At 41.2% G+C, this 18256-nt stretch overlaps 1 protein-coding gene across 1 annotated transcript; it reads right to left on the bottom strand.

Annotated features, from left to right (window-relative positions):
- Positions 1-857: 857 nt before the first annotated feature.
- LOC138680921 (microtubule-associated serine/threonine-protein kinase 3-like) lies at positions 858-11674 on the bottom strand. Its single transcript, XM_069768128.1, has 15 exons — positions 11571-11674; positions 8916-9009; positions 8439-8509; positions 7979-8064; positions 7437-7645; positions 6021-6159; positions 5791-5923; positions 5495-5660; positions 5241-5342; positions 4712-4834; positions 4448-4557; positions 4267-4358; positions 3876-3961; positions 1366-1452; positions 858-1139 (listed from the first exon to the last, which is right to left on the bottom strand). Exons 2-15 carry the CDS (start codon positions 8920-8922, stop codon positions 1000-1002), a joined length of 1551 nt encoding a protein of 516 aa, XP_069624229.1. The 5' UTR covers positions 8923-9009; positions 11571-11674; the 3' UTR covers positions 858-999.
- Between the last annotated feature and the right edge of the window lie 6582 nt (positions 11675-18256).

Below are 18256 nucleotides of genomic sequence, written 5' to 3'. Positions count from 1 at the left end.
TAGTCACGTCATCGCGCCCTCTGATCTAAAACGTTACAGTCAGAAGACAAGGAAGATGCCACAACTGAGGAACGAGGAGAGGTAAGTATTGCAAGTGCGGTGACCCTGAGCAAGTGGGGAGTGCACTCGTGAGCGTCGGCACCGGCATAGGCAGCGGGCCCCCATGGCATTCTGGTGTACCCTGCTCAGGGCCCCAGCACTTGCCCAGGTGTGCCGGCCCTGACTGAGGTTAAAGTGTCTCAGTTCTTGTAAAACCAGTGGATCAGATCATGTTTTTCCCTAGATTGGTTGCCATTCTTAGGGTCTGTGAAAAAAAAACTCAATAAAAAATAAAACGATTGAACATATGCGATGGAAAAACAACTTGCTGTGCATACTGTATGTTTCAGTCTTTTTCAATTGTTTTTTTCCCCTTCCGGCTTCGAAATCTTTGAAGCACATAATGGAAGTGTCTTGTTCATTCTGCTGTTTAGAAGGTGCTCCCTACTGCATATAGTTAAAAAAAAAACACCAACTGCAAAAATTACAAAAAAGACGCCTGAGGAAAACCATCGCTTACGTTTTCCTACAGCGTCTACCTAGAATAAACTCAGTGGTCATGCTGGCGTCTATAAAGTGCTATGTGAACGTAACCTTAGGAATAAAGGAATCTGTGTTACTCTTCTCCACTATTGGCCGGAGATTGAAGGATTAATTGGAGATATAGAACCAATCTTCTCACTTTTGGTGTCCAACCCATCAAACATTTATGACATGTATCGTATTGATATGCCATTAATATCACCATTATTCAATTAGATTAAACATTAATCAATTTTAGATTTTTATGTATTTATATTTTTTAATTAAGCATTGAAGGAAAGGATGTAGAGATGTTCTTGAAGAGGCCTTCGACTTTTGAAGATGTTTCTTGCCAGTCAGAAGGCCACAGGTAGATGTACAAATCCTTCCATACAGGTACAGCAGTGATGGTGGACGTGATGCCCTTTCTTCAGGGCGCTAGTTGTGGGGGTTTTGAGTCCTCGAGGTGTCTCTGGTGCTCTGGTGACAGCAGGGAAAAAGGCAGCTTTCTCTGACAGCGCGAGCAGCCCTGGAGAATCCACGCCGGCAGGATGATATCATCCGGCGAAAGATCCAACCTAAAAGAAAAGATGCAAAACAAATGTAAGTAATGGGACTCCATATTAGAGGATACTACTGTGGTGTCACTGTGGGAGGACGGTAGAGGGATCTTCTCCATACACAGGTACGGGATCATTGTCAGTCATCATACATGTGACAATCCCACCACTGACAGATGACATCTGCTCCACATGAATTCTTCTCACTGGCATCATACAACATGGAGCTCATTGTCACACTTACCTCGCCTCCTTTCCCCTTCTTCTACTTCCTCTGTTTTTTGTTTTCTCAGTTTTAGTGCAGATTTTCTTCTCTTCTGAACAGGAGAATCTAATCAAAAAGTCAGAAACAGATGTTGGTTATAAACTCCTTTAAGATTAGCTTTGTATCTTTATAGAGTTATGCAAACTGATTAATATGCACCTGTAGCTTTTCTGTGTGCCGCCATGTGGGGTCTCTCGAAGGAACTACGTCCTCTTATTAACATGACATTACTTGCAGCAATCCACAGAGATATTATATAGTCTAACTTTTAAGTGGACCCGTCACTAGGTCAGAAGTGTCCAGGACTCAATCTAACATAGTAACATAGTAACATAGTTAGTAAGGCCGAAAACAGACATTTGTCCATCCAGTTCAGCCTATATTCCATCATAATAAATAAATACCCAGATCTACGTCCTTCTACAGAACCTAATAATTGTATGATACAATATTGTTCTGCTCCAGGAAGACATCCAGGCCTCTCTTGAACCCCTCGACTGAGTTCGCCATCACCACCTCCTCAGGCAAGCAATTCCAGATTCTCACTGCCCTAACAGTAAAGAATCCTCTTCTATGTTGGTGGAAAAACCTTCTCTCCTCCAGACGCAAAGAATGCCCCCTTGTGCCCGTCACCTTCCTTGGTATAAACAGATCCTCAGCGAGATATTTGTATTGTCCCCTTATATACTTATACATGGTTATTAGATCGCCCCTCAGTCGTCTTTTTTCTAGACTAAATAATCCTAATTTCGCTAATCTATCTGGGTATTGTAGTTCTCCCATCCCCTTTATTAATTTTGTTGCCCTCCTTTGTACTCTCTCTAGTTCCATTATATCCTTCCTGAGCACCGGTGCCCAAAACTGGACACAGTACTCCATGTGCGGTCTAACTAGGGATTTGTACAGAGGCAGTATAATGCTCTCATCATGTGTATCCAGACCTCTTTTAATGCACCCCATGATCCTGTTTGCCTTGGCAGCTGCTGCCTGGCACTGGCTGCTCCAGGTAAGTTTATCATTAACTAGGATCCCCAAGTCCTTCTCCCTGTCAGATTTACCCAGTGGTTTCCCGTTCAGTGTGTAATGGTGATATTGATTCCCTCTTCCCATGTGTATAACCTTACATTTATCATTGTTAAACCTCATCTGCCACCTTTCAGCCCAAGTTTCCAACTTATCCAGATCCATCTGTAGCAGAATACTATCTTCTCTTGTATTAACTGCTTTACATAGTTTTGTATCATCTGCAAATATCGATATTTTACTGTGTAAACCTTCTACCAGATCATTAATGAATATGTTGAAGAGAACAGGTCCCAATACTGACCCCTGCGGTACCCCACTGGTCACAGCGACCCAGTTAGAGACTATACCATTTATAACCACCCTCTGCTTTCTATCACTAAGCCAGTTACTAACCCATTTACACACAATTTCCCCCAGACCAAGCATTCTCATTTTGTGTACCAACCTCTTGTGCGGCACGGTATCAAACGCTTTGGAAAAATCGAGATATACCACGTCCAATGACTCACCGTGGTCCAGCCTATAGCTTACCTCTTCATAAAAACTGATTAGATTGGTTTGACAGGAGCGATTTCTCATAAACCCATGCTGATATGGAGTTAAACAGTTATTCTCATTGAGATAATCCAGAATAACATCCCTCAGAAACCCTTCAAATATTTTACCAACAATAGAGGTTAGACTTACTGGCCTATAATTTCCAGGTTCACTTTTGGAGCCCTTTTTGAATATTGGCACCACATTTGCTATGCGCCAGTCCTGCGGAACAGACCCTGTCGCTATAGAGTCACTAAAAATAAGAAATAATGGTTTATCTATTACATTACTTAGTTCTCTTAGTACTCGTGGGTGTATGCCATCCGGACCCGGAGATTTATCTATTTTAATCTTATTTAGCCGGTTTTGCACCTCTTCTTGGGTTAGATTGGTGACCCTTAATATAGGGTTTTCATTGTTTCTTGGGATTTCACCTAGCATTTCATTTTCCACCGTGAATACCGTGGAGAAGAAGGTGTTTAATATGTTAGCTTTTTCCTCGTCATCTACAACCATTCTTTCCTCACTATTTTTTAAGGGGCCTACATTTTCAGTTTTTATTCTTTTACTATTGATATAGTTGATCAATAGTTGATATAATCTACTTTATTCCCACTGATCCCCTAAGTATTCTGTTTTCTTAGATTTGTTAAATCCCCCATATGGCTCAAGATATATGAAACTTTTTATTTAGTGTTAAATGGTTGTAATGGTCTTTAACATGGGGCCGGGGCTCACAGGTAATTATTGCAGAGCAGCCTGTAGACATGCCTCCAAAGAATCATGTGAGGCACGCCCCCTTGGTAAAGACCATAAAACTTTGCACTAAATAAAAAGGGGGCAGTGGGAATAAAGAAAGTGCTGATTCGATTCTCACTCTTTTATTATAGAGTATAGTATAGGATGGCCTATAAGTCTGTACATACCTGGCAATGAGGGCGAGGATGACTCACTGATTTTAGCAGTGAAACACTGAGTGTCACCATCAATTTTGGAAGAAGACTCTCTCTGCCTGTTTGGAGAAGAAAGACAAGTAAATTAAAAGTAAAAACAATAGAAAAATGGAATAACATCTGTCTGTAAGGCCAATTCGACCAGCAAGAATAGAGTATAATGAGCAATATTGGCCTGTAGTGAACTGGAAATGAATGGCTGGTCACATTGATCATCTGTTAATGAAGTGTTATCACAAGCCAGACCTACAGAAATCAACAGTCATGGGGAGGTGGATGCTGGGCATATATTTGTGTTCCTCGTGTCTTGTATTTCCATCTGAACATATATCACACCTAAATTTCATGATAATAATCTACTCACATGTCTGAGTGTATTTCGCTGTTCTCTGAGGAACACTTTGAAAGCGACATAGGCTCTTCCTTGTTCATCATCCCGGTATTGGGGGTATATAGCTAAAACAAACAGAGAAATATAAAATAGATTTATTTTTAAACTCGTTTCTATTCATAGGTTTTATACATTTTATTGTCCACATACTTACTTTAGAAAACCTTTGAGAAGATGATACAAAATTTTGGCCTTCTGGCCAGTCATTGTCCTCACTTGTGTCCCCCTCATCTAAATCCATATGTTGGTGTTTCTTAACGCTACCTGCAAAGTACAAATGTTATAAAAGATTATTAGTATAAGACCATGGTCAAACAGTCACCATGCTATCACTATTGATAATGGGAACTAATTGTCACAGTGCACGAAAGACAAGACACACTGCAGTTTCAGGCAGATGACATCTCATTTTACTTACTATTAAAGTAGCGGGTGTCCTCATCTGATTCTAGATCAAGACTGAACAGGGGCTTCTGACTTGGAAGGTTGTCAAAATTTAAGCAACATAGAAATGGATGAATTTTTATCTCATTTGCTCCTGCTGGAAAAAGAAAGAAAAGAAAGTGATACAGTCATTGACAAAGACATTGGTCCATATCTGTATAGTTTATCTCAGTGTTTCCCAAACTCCGGTCCTCTCGACCCCCAACATGTCATGTTTTCAGGCCTTCCCTAGTATTGCATAGGTAGTGGAAGAATCATCAAGGCCTCAAAAATTCTCTCACCAGTGCAAAACTATGGAAACCCTGAAAACATGACCTGTCTGGGGCCATCAGAACTGGAGATTGAGAAACACTGGTTTATATTAATCTAAACTGAAGATGTAATATAGCCAACATGAAGGAAATGTACTGAAAGTAGGAAGAGAACCTCAGTGCTGATCTTCACAGACACAACCATTTGGTCACAGTTATAATACATTATTAATAATAATATTATAATATTACCTGTTCCGAGTCTCTGTGCTGGATTTTTTCTGAGCAGCCCAGTGATCATGTCCTGAGCATCATGTGGAGCAATGTATTCATTATATCTCCACTTTATGTCATCTGTTATATAAAAAGAAAATATTACAGGAAATAAGATTTTTTCATATATTTTTATACAATCCATTTTCCTTAACAAAGCTAGGAACTAAATCACAAAACCAATTAAACCAAATGACTGTGACATCACACTGCATTCAGATCATTTTACGTACCCCTGATGACACTGAGTAAAAGCTCCCTTTGGGATTCTCCATTAAATGGTGTAAATCCATAAAGAAATTCATATAGGATGATCCCTATTGACCACCAGTCAATAGGCCTGCCGTATCCTTTCCTTAAGATGACTTCTGGAGCCATGTAATGAGGGGTGCCAGGAGTCTGGAAACCAACAGAGAAGTGAGATGATGATCAATAAATAAAAATGTGACAAATAACATCAGTGGAAACATTTTCTAGATGAGAAATTATCAGAGAATGAGAAGTAGAAGGTCCTGTAAGTAAAGCTGACCTCATTATCAAGGAACTCGCTGGTGATGTCCTCAATTGCAGTTTTGTAGATGTCTGATGTTGGTCTCATGAGGCCGAGTTTTGAAAGTCCAAAATCAGTGACTTTAATATGTCCTGTTGATGTTATCAGGAGGCTGTGAAAGAAAGGATGGTGTCAGCCCCAAGTATTAACCCACAGACTGTAAAAGAAACTTTAACCTTCCCGATTATTATACCATAAGAGTCACTTACTTCTCAGGCTTCAGGTCTCGGTGCACCACACCATAGCTATGCAGGTATTCCACAGCAAAAATAGTTTCGGCAATGTACATACGGGCCAGGGTGACAGGTAAAGGACCTCTGTCCTTTAAAAGATTGTCACAGTCTCCTCCTACAAGAGAAAGCAAATATGACAGGTGAGGGTTTGTTACAATGTAAATTACACATGATTAAGGTGAAAAAAGAAATAGGTGGAAACATTGGGGCATGATCACATACACAGAGATATACTGTATAATATAGAGTGTATACTGTGAAACGGTGCCCAGGGTGGTAGCTGTGGGCGAGTGTCATTATTCCGACATCTCAGCACGTTACAGAAAACGGGCCTGTTTCCAGTGTCCGTGTGTGTTGCTGTTGTGGCTGTGTACACTTCTTGGCTCCACTGGTCCACCACATGTAGCGTGACTGTGGTTCCCAGTGACCCCACAAGTGAGAGACCACAACGGTGTATAAAAACAAGTTTATCTTTACTGTTCATTTCATTGATCTAAAAAGCCCAGCAGGAGATGCAGACGTCCTTCTTTAGGTTACAATACAGTGTCATGTCTTCAAACATTTTTCAGAGGCACAAGAGGTGAAACTTTTCACTATCAGAGTTAGGGGCTTTCAAGCTTCTTGGACAGCTATACCTCTTCAGCTGCATCTTCCTAGTTTCTCTAGCTTCAGCCCACTTTCAGGAACCATGTAAAAGAAGCGCGTGTTTCTAATTTCTTTACTGTATGTGCCCCCACTATCGCCGACTTGTCTCTTCTCAGACTCACAGCTCTCAAGCCTTGGCTTACACTTTGCATTCCCGGAGTCCCATAGGATCTCTCACAAGTTGCTGAACCAGAGTTCCCTTCCCTAACTCGCCTACTAGGAGTATTCTACAGTCACAACTCTAGCTCTTTTACTTAGTCATTTTCCTTCTCTGTCTGTCTGCTTGTCTGTTTTCCTCTTCTACACACACATACACTCCGGGGAAGATCACCTTGACTAGAGGGGTTTCCTGACATCTTTCATTGTAGGAGTTCACTCTTACACTAAACGTTCTGTTCCTATCACTAACCCACAACTGTATGCTACTCAGTGACCCTACAAAGAGACATAGCCGTGCCTCACCTACTATTCACTAATTTATTTCTATGGGAAAAATCCTACTTATAAACATTGTTCAAGTAAAGTTAAATCTTTCTTTAATAAATAGTGGAAATTGCTGCCCTGCTCAGTGAGGACATACATGGGACATTCACAGAGATCAATGGTTTTCAGGCATCTTGGTAACAGATGCGTTATAGTAATTGCATTGTGGGCATACACCCGACCATGTGGGAACATTCTGGTTATATATAAGGTGCTAGGATTAAGCCAGCAAGGATAGATATAGATACAGTGTATTTGTCCTACCTGGTACATACTCCATGACCATACACAGATGACGTTTAGTAGGAAAGGAGCAGAACACGGAGGCCACAAAGGGACAATCAACGAAGATTGAGATGTCCCTCTCCAGAAAAGCCTGTTCAAGTCTCCTTTGCTCTTTCAGTTTCTTTCTGTCTATTGTCTTCATAGCGCATACTTGATTTGAGTTTTTATGGCGCATTAGGTGGACGGCCCTGGAGAAGAGGAAAATCCAATATTGATTATGAATTCTTACTAACAATGTGTCTATAGACCTCATCAAGTGATCTCCTGCACTAATGATTAATACTAGATATGCAGCCGACACTAGAATTCTATGTGTAGAATTACATAAAATACCACTCCATAAATGATCACCATTGAGGGTCCTCATCCCCGTCACATCCTACCTGACCTTAAGAGTGACAGAAGTGGACAGTGATGTGGACTCATAATTTGTCTATGGGAACATTGCAGGGGCAGGACACAGAGATATAGGCATCGTCAGAAGGAGCCCTGGGAAATAAATATACCAAAATAAAGCTCACCCAAAGGCTCCAAAGCTGATCTGTTTGATCAACTTATAGTCGTTCTTACAAGGTAACCTCCACGGGTTATATGATCCGATCAAGGCCTAAAAAGGAATAAGAAATGACAATAAGACACAGAAGCTGGAGAAACATATAAGCTCCAGGTGCAGGAAGGTCTCACTTCTACATTATGTCCACACTGATTACACTGCGGCAGATGTAGAGGACGTGATACAAGCCGGACCCTCCATAGACACTATTATATTATAGGGGATATCCCCCATACACAGATATCATTGTGCTGCAGGGGAGGATAAGGGACATCACACAGAGGAGGCAGAATAATAACCCATCATCACACACAATAGGTCTGAAGAACATGAAGAACAGCGATATCCAATTATCATATGGGGTACAATATGGATGTGTAATTCACACCCGTCATCTGATGATACACAGACGTCCCTCTGATACTTACACTGGCAGATTTCTGGATGATCTCTGGTCTCTCACATATTCCTCCATCAGTATTTGCCGCCACATTTATTCCTAAAGTAAAGATGAAATAATGAAGAGACATCATGTATTAGTCTATATCAGCACTTATTATATAACACATCCATGTAATGAAGGAAATGGCGAGACCCCTGGACATGGAGTAATACGAGGTGTATGGATATTCTGCACACTGTATATAATTATGGCATATCTATATATACTGTACTATAAATGTGTGATTGCTCAGGATCTGATCGAGTCACAACAACGACATGATTGGGGGCTGAGAAGAGCCCAGAGGGGAGAATCCAAATTACATGAGCCCCCTCCATTATAGTATATAGGGGGTCCATGAGCCATCACCGGCCTCATACAGAGGATGAGAAGTAAATCTCCATATTCTCTGCCATTCTCTGTAGCTCGATATTGAATGTAAAATATTAGATGATCGGCTTACCTTCCATCAGACCAGGGTTTCGCCCCGGCTGACTGGTATCAGGGTCAGCAATATGGAGGTTTTGTGTCTCTGCGGAGTCATCTTCTGATGTTTCCTGATGGATATAACATTTACAATTAATATAACATTTTGCAAACACTAAATTACTGCATATATAAGGCAGGAAGGAGTAATACTGGATTTACATGATCATTTCAGTATAGGACGGACTATACACGGCCGCTCCCTCCTGTAAATCCACATTAATATACAGATGCTTCTCACAAAACTAGAATATTGTCAAAAAGCTAATTTTATTTCAGTTCTTCAATGCAAAAAGTGAAATTCATACATTAGATAGAGTAATTACAAACAGAGTGATCTATTTCATGTGTTTATTTCTGTTAATGTTGATGATTATGGCTTACAGTCAACGAAAACCCAAAAGTCATTATCTCAGTAAATTAGAATACTTTATAACACCGGCTTGAAAAAATGATTTTAATATCCGAAATGTTGGCCTACTGAAATGTCTGTTCAGTAAATGCACTCAATACTTGGTCAGGGCTCCTTTTGCATCAATTACTGCATCAATGCGGCGTGGCATGGAGGCGATCAGCCTGTGGCACTGCTGAGGTGTTATGGAAGCCCAGGTTGCTTTGATAGCAGCCTTCAGCTCATCTGCATTGTTGGGTCTGGTGTCTCATCTTCCTCCTGACAATACTCCATAGATTCTCTATGGGGTGAAGGTCAGACTGGTATGTTGGCCAATCAGGCACAATGATACTGTTGTTTGTAAACCAGATACTAGTACTTTTGGCAGTGTGGACAGGTGCCAAGTGCTGCTGGAGAATGAAATTTCCATCTCCAAAAAGCTTGTCAGCAGAGGGAAGCATGAAGTGCTCTCAAATTTCCTGGTAGATGGCTGAGCTGACTTTGGTCTTGATAAAACACAGTGGACCTACACCAGCAGATGACATGGCTCCTCAAACCATCACTGATTGTGGAAACTGAACATTAGACCTCAAGCAGCTTGGATTGTGGTCTGTCCACACTTCCTCCAGACTCTGGGACCTTGATTTCCAAGCTCTAGAGTGTAGTATTCACAATGAATGATGTTTCGGGAGCCATGTCATCTGCTGGTGTAGGTCCACTGTGTTTTATCAAGACCAAAGTCAGCGCAGCCATCTACCAGGAAATTTTAGAGCACTTCATGCTTCCCTTTGCCAACAAGCTTTTTGGAGATGGCAATTTAATTCTCCAGCAGGACTTGGCACTTGTCCACACTGCCAAAAGTACCAACACCTGGTTGAAAAACAACAGTATCACTGTGCTTGATTGGTCAGCAAACTCGTCTGACATTAACCTCATAGAAAACATATGGATTGTTGTCAAGAGGAAGATGAGAGACACCAGATCCAACAATGCAGATGAGCTGAAGGCTGCTATCAAAGCAACCTGGGCTTCCATAACCCCTCAGCAGTGCCACAGGCTGATCGCCTCCATGCCACGTCACATTGATGTAGTAATTGATGCCAAAGGTGCCCCGGCCAAGTATTGAATGCTTTTACTAAACATACATTTCAGTAGCACAACATTTCGGATTTTAAAATCATTTTTTCAAGCTGGTGTTATAAAGTATTCTAATTTACAGAGATAATGACTTTTGGGTTTCATTGGCTGTAAGCCATAATCATCAACATTAACAGAAATAAACACTTGAAATAGATCACTCTGTTTGTAATGACTGTATATGATATATAAGTTTCACTTTTTGTATTGAAGACCTGAAATAAACTAACTTTTTGATGATATTCTAATTTTGTGAGATGCACCTGTATAAGGGACTTGTATATACAAATGTTCTCTGATAACGTCTATCAGAACTGCAGCATTTACAAGAAGGAAGATAATGATAATTGTGTGAGACAGAGGCGGAAATACAAACTCTGCACTGCTGAGTACAGACTGTCATCACAGATGATGGAGCCGCAGAGACAGGCTGCCATAAAATATCCTCTGTCTGCCTGGAGCGGACAGGGAGGCGTCTGATATCATACATCTGACCTTCTGCTATATGACTGGTAATCTGGAGAAGAATAAAACCAAGAATGTGTGCTTGTCCTGATTGATATAGACGAGTTATTACCGTATAATGCAGTATAATGACAGGATTACAGGTATAATGTAGATAAAATACCATATTTTTCAGATTATAAGATGTGCTTTTTCAAATATCCGGTGCCCATGTATGAAGACAGGTCACACAATTATTAATAAACATGAAAATCAGATGCCGCTGATAGGAACAGTTGCCGCCCATTGGAGATTGAGCCACAGTCCAATGTGTGTCGGGTAAGGTGTAAACGGCACATAAAGCAATAAATCCAGGATGTGGAGTGTGACAATAACAGCAGGAATATTCTCCTGCTGTACTGATGGCTGCCGGAAATAAGGAATCTTATCTAAGTAATCCTGTCATTACACTGTGTTATATGGCTAATAACCCGCCTATCTCAATTAGTACAAGTGCTCATATTTGGTGTTACTCTGATTTACCGCATTATTTGCTGCTTGCGCAGTCGGCAGTTTTTAGCACCATTGTGGACATTTATTATTAATCTGGAGACGATCAGACAGCAAGGGTATGAGATATTGAAGATGATGGATCCTTACCAGACGCTCCGGTGAGTAGGCCGGATACTCCAGTACAAGCAGGACGTTTTGGGCCAGTTGTTTAATAAAGGCCAATTCTCCACTGCGGGATTTTTCTTCGGCCTGTAGAGATGAGAATAACAAGAAAGGAAAATTATGAGAGAAAGTGCCGAATGGAGGAGGCCATCTATGTTACCATGTTACTCCTGCTATCGGCACTACAAGTACTGCATGACCGCTGACGAGGAAACCGGTCACCTGTAAGCTTTTACATCTCCACGTCCTCCCTACTTACCCAGTGTATGGAAATAACGCACATGGCTGACTGGGACGTGTAGAAAATGGCCACAGCAGCTTCCAATTCAAAACACGGGGTGACTGCAACAATGGCGACCCCGCAAACATATATATATACACAGTATAGCTGATAGGGCTAGACCAGAAGAAAACCAACACCTAATTCAGAGTTAGCCCCTACATGCACCGCAGCGGCACAAGGAGTCAGGTATTAATATCCCAGAATAATACCCCTATCTTCCCAGGACATAAGTCCTGCTAGTTATATCTGGATGTACCTGAAGTCACTATTCCCCCAACAGTAACCTCCGTCCAAAGGAACATCACATTTAACAACCCCAGGCACAGAGCCATCCTGCACCGCTGTGACGATAAAAAGGCAATCCTACCTCCCCAAGACCCCAACTGATCAAGTACTGACTTTTACATCCTCCTTCCTTTCCTCCTCATCTCCTCATATATATGCAGCATATATATATATATATATATATATATATATATAAGGGCTGTTTGGATGCTGGAACGTGAAACTGCAAAGAGGAGGAATCTCCCCAACCTTCTTCCTTTTATTGCCCTCCATGACTCCTTCCCACAAATGTACATGTTATTCCCGTCCTGGGAAGGGGTCCTCACATGTGGAGGGGGCTCCGAAGCTGAGCTCCCTAATCATACGGCATACACAGCTATATTACATAACGACATCCGTCTGTAACAGCTGCGGATGGCGCTGAGTTCTGCCAGCGGTAGTTTTTTCTGCTAACCATTTATATGATTCACTCAATGTCTGACAGCAACATTTATATGGTGGGCACACCAGATTCTGGCTCTCATTGACCCTCTATGATGTGAACGCAGGGGACCACTTACTGTGACAGCTGGGGGTCTGCTTAAGATCCCCGTCACTTTAAAATACACAGAGAAAATGGGAGACGTTTATTAGCATCCTGGATAGGACCTGTGCACAGTATATACCGTATGGGAATAAACATATTAGAAATAGGAGGAAACCAATATGGCTAAATAGAGTTGTAAGGGGCGCAATAAGGGACAAAAAAAAAGCATTTAGTGAATTAAAGGAAGTAGGTAGTGAGGAGGCATTAAATAAATACAGAAAATTAAATAAATTCTGTAAAAAGCAAATCAAGGCAGCAAAGATTGAGACAGAGAGACTCATTGCCAGAGAGAGTAAAAATAATCCTAAAATATTCTTTAACTACATAAATAGTAAGAAACTAAAAAATGATAGTGTTGGCCCCCTTAAAAATAGTCTGGGTGAGATGGTGGATGAGGATGAGGAAAAAGCCAATATGCTAAATGACTTTTTTTCATCAGTATTTACACAAGAAAATCCCATGGCAGACAAAATGTCTAGTGTTAAAAATTCCCAATTAAATGTCACCTGCTTAACCCAGCAGGAAGTGCGGCGGCGTCTAAAAATCACTAAAATTGACAAATCTCCGGGCCCGGATGGGATACACCCTCGAGTACTGCAGGAATTAAGTACAGTCATTGATAGACCATTATTTTTAATCTTTAAAGACTCCATAATAACAGGGTCTGTGCCACAGGACTGGCGTATAGCAAATGTGGTGCCAATATTCAAAAAGGGAACAAAAACTGAACTCGGAAACTATAGGCCAGTAAGCTTAACCTCTACTGTGGGTAAAATCCTGGAGGGCATTCTAAGGGACGCTATACTGGAGTATCTGAAGAGGAATAACCTCATGACCCAGTATCAGCACGGGTTTACTAGGGACCGTTCATGTCAGACTAATTTGATCAGTTTCTATGAAGAGGTAAGTTCCGGATTGGACCAAGGGAACCCAGTGGATGTAGTGTATATGGACTTTTCAAAAGCTTTTGATACGGTGCCACACAAAAGGTTGATACATAAAATGAGAATAATGGGGATAGGGGAAAATATGTGCAAGTGGGTTGAGAGCTGGCTCAGGGATAGGAAACAAAGGGTGGTTATTAATGGAGCACACTCGGACTGGGTAGCGGTTAGCAGTGGGGTACCACAGGGGTCAGTATTGGGCCCTCTTCTTTTTAACATATTTATTAATGACCTTGTAGGGGGCATTCAGAGTAGAATTTCAATATTTGCAGATGACACTAAACTCTGCAGGGTAATCAATACAGAGGAGGACAATTTTATATTACAGGATGATTTATGTAAACTAGAAGCTTGGGCTGATAAATGGCAAATGAGCTTTAATGGGGATAAATGTAAGGTCATGCACTTGGGTAGAAGTAATAAGATGTATAATTATGTGCTTAATTCTAAAACTCTGGGCAAAACCGTCAATGAAAAAGACCTGGGTGTATGGGTGGATGACAAACTTAAATTCAGTGGCCAGTGTCAGGCAGCTGCTACAAAGGCAAATAAAATAATGGGATGCATTAAAAGAGGCATAGATGCTCATGAGGAGAATATAATTTTACCTCTATACAAGTCACTAGTTCGACCACACTTAGAATACTGTGCACAGTTCTGGTCTCCGGTGTATAAGAAAGACATAGCTGAACTGGAGCGGGTGCAGAGAAGAGCGACCAAGGTTATTAGAGGACTGGGGGGTCTGCAATACCAAGATAGGTTATTACACTTGGGGCTATTTAGTTTGGAAAAACGAAGACTAAGGGGTGATCTCATTTTAATGTATAAATATATGAGGGGACAGTACAAAGACCTTTCTGATGATCTTTTTAATCATAGACCTGAAACAGGGACAAGGGGGCATCCTCTGCGGTTGGAGGAAAAAAGGTTTAAGCATAATAACAGACACGGATTCTTTACTGTAAGAGCAGTGAGACTATGGAACTCTCTGCCATGTGATGTTGTAATGAGTGATTCATTACTTAAATTTAAGAGGGGACTGGATACCTTTCTGGAAAAGTATAATGTTACAGGGTATATACACTAGATTCCTTGATAGGGCGTTGATCCAGGGAACTAGTCTGATTGCCGTATGTGGAGTCGGGAAGGAATTTTTTTCCCCAATGTGGAGCTTACTCTTTGCACATGGGTTTTTTTTGCCTTCCTCTGGATCAACATGTTAGGGCATGTTAGGTTAGGCTATGGGTTGAACTAGATGGACATATAGTCTTCCTTCAACCTTAATAACTATGTAACTATGTAACTATGTAACTTTAATACAAGTCCTTACACGTCTATGTCAAATGGAAAATAACAAAGTTATGGCTCTTGAAAGAAAGTTATGAAAAAATGAGAGCAGAAAAATAAAAAAAATCCTGATCCTTAAAGTGTTAGCCATCCAGTTCCTCCTCCCCCACGTCCACAATCCACAACCTTCTCACCCTACATCTACTTCTATTAACCCTTTCCCTTGTCATGTAGCCTGTATGTCCAGTTTAATCTCCCCGGCTATTCTTATCTGGGTATTTGGTTCAGGTTAATCTTAACCTTGTATTCTGTTATTATTTCTATGATTTGTGCAGATTGTCTGCTACTTACCTGTTGTACCAATATCCAGATGTTTTGTTGTAAATGCTCAAGATATTCTTGGCTTATTCGACCTTGGTGGTATTTGGTCAGGCAGTCTCTCACAAGCTCCATAACCAGCCGGTAAGTGAAGCTGAGGACGCCATCGGGTAGTGGTAGCACAAAGTCAGGGTCATAGGTGGTCAGAATGCCCTGGAGTAGTGCTAACACCGGAAGTTTGTCTGAAGAAATTCCAGACATTTCAAATAAATCCAATCGCAAACAGTATATGACCAGCTATACAGCTTATCACAAACAGCAATGACAACGGGTCGTCAAAGTGACGATGAGAGTGTAGACGCTTGTGTAAGTAGTGATGGTTAATTGTGATGTCATAATGATGTCATAATGGAATCTTGTGTCCTGATTCTAAAGGCGCCTCTTACCTTATAAGGAAGTTGGCCAGTATCTCTTAAGGAGGCAACGATATAGGCTCATCATCAGTACCAGATGCAGACATGGAGGATAGAGCTATTTGTGCTTTACTTTTCTGAACAGTTAGCCAATTTTCATGCTGTAAGAAATTATTTATATTTATTTTACAGAATAAAACTTATACCAATTTATGTCAATAATAAATTCTGATTCCAGTGATAAAAGAAGCATCTTTACTGTGGGAACAGGGTCACACTGGGAAACCACCCAGCCCGGGCATATGAAGCACACAGAAAAAATGGGGGGTCTCTATTACAATTATGGCCCTGACTACCATTGTAGACAATCAAAATGTATTACTATCAATAATACAAATGTTTGAGTGTTCCCACTAAGGTTTCTTTATAGCATTAATACTACTTCCTTGGGCCTCCTTATAACAGTAATATTAACCCTATGGGTCTCCTCTAAAGGGAATCTGTCAGGAGGATCATCCCTCCTAATCCATCTATATGGGTATGGTAGGGAATCACTCAGGTTGTGCTTGAGGTCGGCATTAGGCCGTGTTCACACAGGCAATCATTTAGTTTAACAAGGAAATGGTTTATCAGCTACATAATCCCTGGTGAACACAAAACAGCCGTGCTCCTACACAAAGATAAAAACAGCAGGAAAGTACAGTACATACGGCAGGTCAGTATCCCGGCAGGTGTAAATCCATTACTCCAGCAGGTATATGTCCGATACTTCAGCAGATATATGTCCTATACTCCAGCAGGTATATGTCTAATACTTCAGAAGGTATACATCCAATACTAAGGCAAGAACACTTATTATACTCTGGCAGGTACACATCCAATACTCCAGCAGTTATACGTCCAATACTCTTACACGTATATGTCCAATACTCCTGCAGATATCCATTTCTCTTGCAGTTGTACTTTCAATACTCTGGCAGAGATACGTCCTATTCTCTGGCACGTATACATCCTATTCTCTGGCAGGTATATGTCCTATACTCCCGCAGGTATACTTCCAATACTTCGGCAGCTACACGTCCAATATTCCGGCACATATAAGTCTAATACTCTGGTGTGTATTCGTCCAATACTTATGCAGGCATACGTCCTATATTCCTGGAGGTATGTGTTCTATTCTCCGGCAGGTACACGTCCAATACTCTGGCATGTATATGTCCTATACTCCTTCTAATATGTGTCCTGTGCTCCTGCAGGTATACATCCATTACTCCAGCTGGTATACGTCCAACATTCCAGCAGATATATGTCTTATACTCCAGAAGGTATACATCCAATACTCCAGCAAGTGCATGTCCAATACTTCGGCACATATATGTCCAATACTCTGACACGTACACATAAAATACTTATGCAGGTACAGGTCCTGTACTCCTGCAAGTCTATTCAATACTTCATAAGGTGTACATTCAATACTCCGGCAGATACAAGTCCAATATTCTGGCAGGTATTCATTCAATATTCTGGCAGTTATATGTCCAATATTCCGGCAGCTATACATCCAATACTTCGCCAGGTGTATGTCCAATACTCAGGTACTTATACATCCAATACTCTGGCAGGTATACATTAATAATAATAATACCTCCAATACTCCGGCAGGTGTACGTCAAATACTCCAGGAGTTAGACATCCTAAACTCCAGCAAGTATGCTTCCAATACTCCGGCAGGTACACGTCCTATACTCCGGCAGGTACGCATCCTATACTCCGGAAGGTATACATCCAATACTCTGGTAGGTTTACATTCAATACTCCACCTGGTACACATCCAATACTCTGGCAGGTACACATCCTATACTCTGTCAAGTATACATCCAATACTCTGGCAGGTACACATCCTATACTCTGTCAAGTATACATCCAATACTCTGGCAGGTACACATCCTATACTCTGTCAAGTATACATCCAATACTCTGGCAGGTAGACATCCAATACTCCTGCAGGTATACATCCAATACTCCGTCAAGTATATGTCCAATACTCTGGCAGGTATATGTCTTATACTCCAGAAGGTATACGTCCAATACTCCACCAGGTGCAGGTCCTATACTCCGGCAGGCATGCATCCAACACTTCGGCACATATACATTCAATACTCTGGCACATATACGTCCAATTCTCTGACACATGGACATCCAATACTCATGCAGGTATACGTCCTATACTCTGGCAGGTACATGTCCAATACTCTGGTAGATATATGTCCTATATTCCAGCAGGTACACATCCAATACTCTGGCAGGTACGAGTCCAATACTCTGGCAGGTATACATCCTATACTTGGGCAGGTATACGTTCTATTCTCCGGCAGGTATACGTCCAGTACTCCGGCACCAATACGTTCAATACTCTGGCACGTATACGTCCAATTCTCTGACTCGTGGACATCCAATACTTATGCAGGTATATGAACTATTCTTCAGCAGTTACAAGTCCTATGCTCCGGCAGGTATACGTCTAATACTCCGGTAGGTATATTTTCAATACTCTG

The sequence above is a fragment of the Ranitomeya imitator genome, chromosome 5 (assembly GCF_032444005.1).
Source record: "Ranitomeya imitator isolate aRanImi1 chromosome 5, aRanImi1.pri, whole genome shotgun sequence".
Taxonomy (NCBI): Eukaryota; Metazoa; Chordata; class Amphibia; order Anura; family Dendrobatidae; genus Ranitomeya; species Ranitomeya imitator.
This window is presented reverse-complemented; position numbering and strand designations above follow the sequence as displayed.

Excerpts from the sequence above, each read along its gene's own strand:
- LOC138680921 (XM_069768128.1), bottom strand. Across the intron at positions 4,835-5,240 it reads AGCACAGAGACTCGGAACAG|CAGGAGCAAATGAGATAAAA; the intron begins GTAATATTATAA and ends TTCTTTTTCCAG. Across the intron at positions 4,558-4,711 it reads GGACACCCGCTACTTTAATA|GTAGCGTTAAGAAACACCAA; the intron begins GTAAGTAAAATG and ends TGTACTTTGCAG.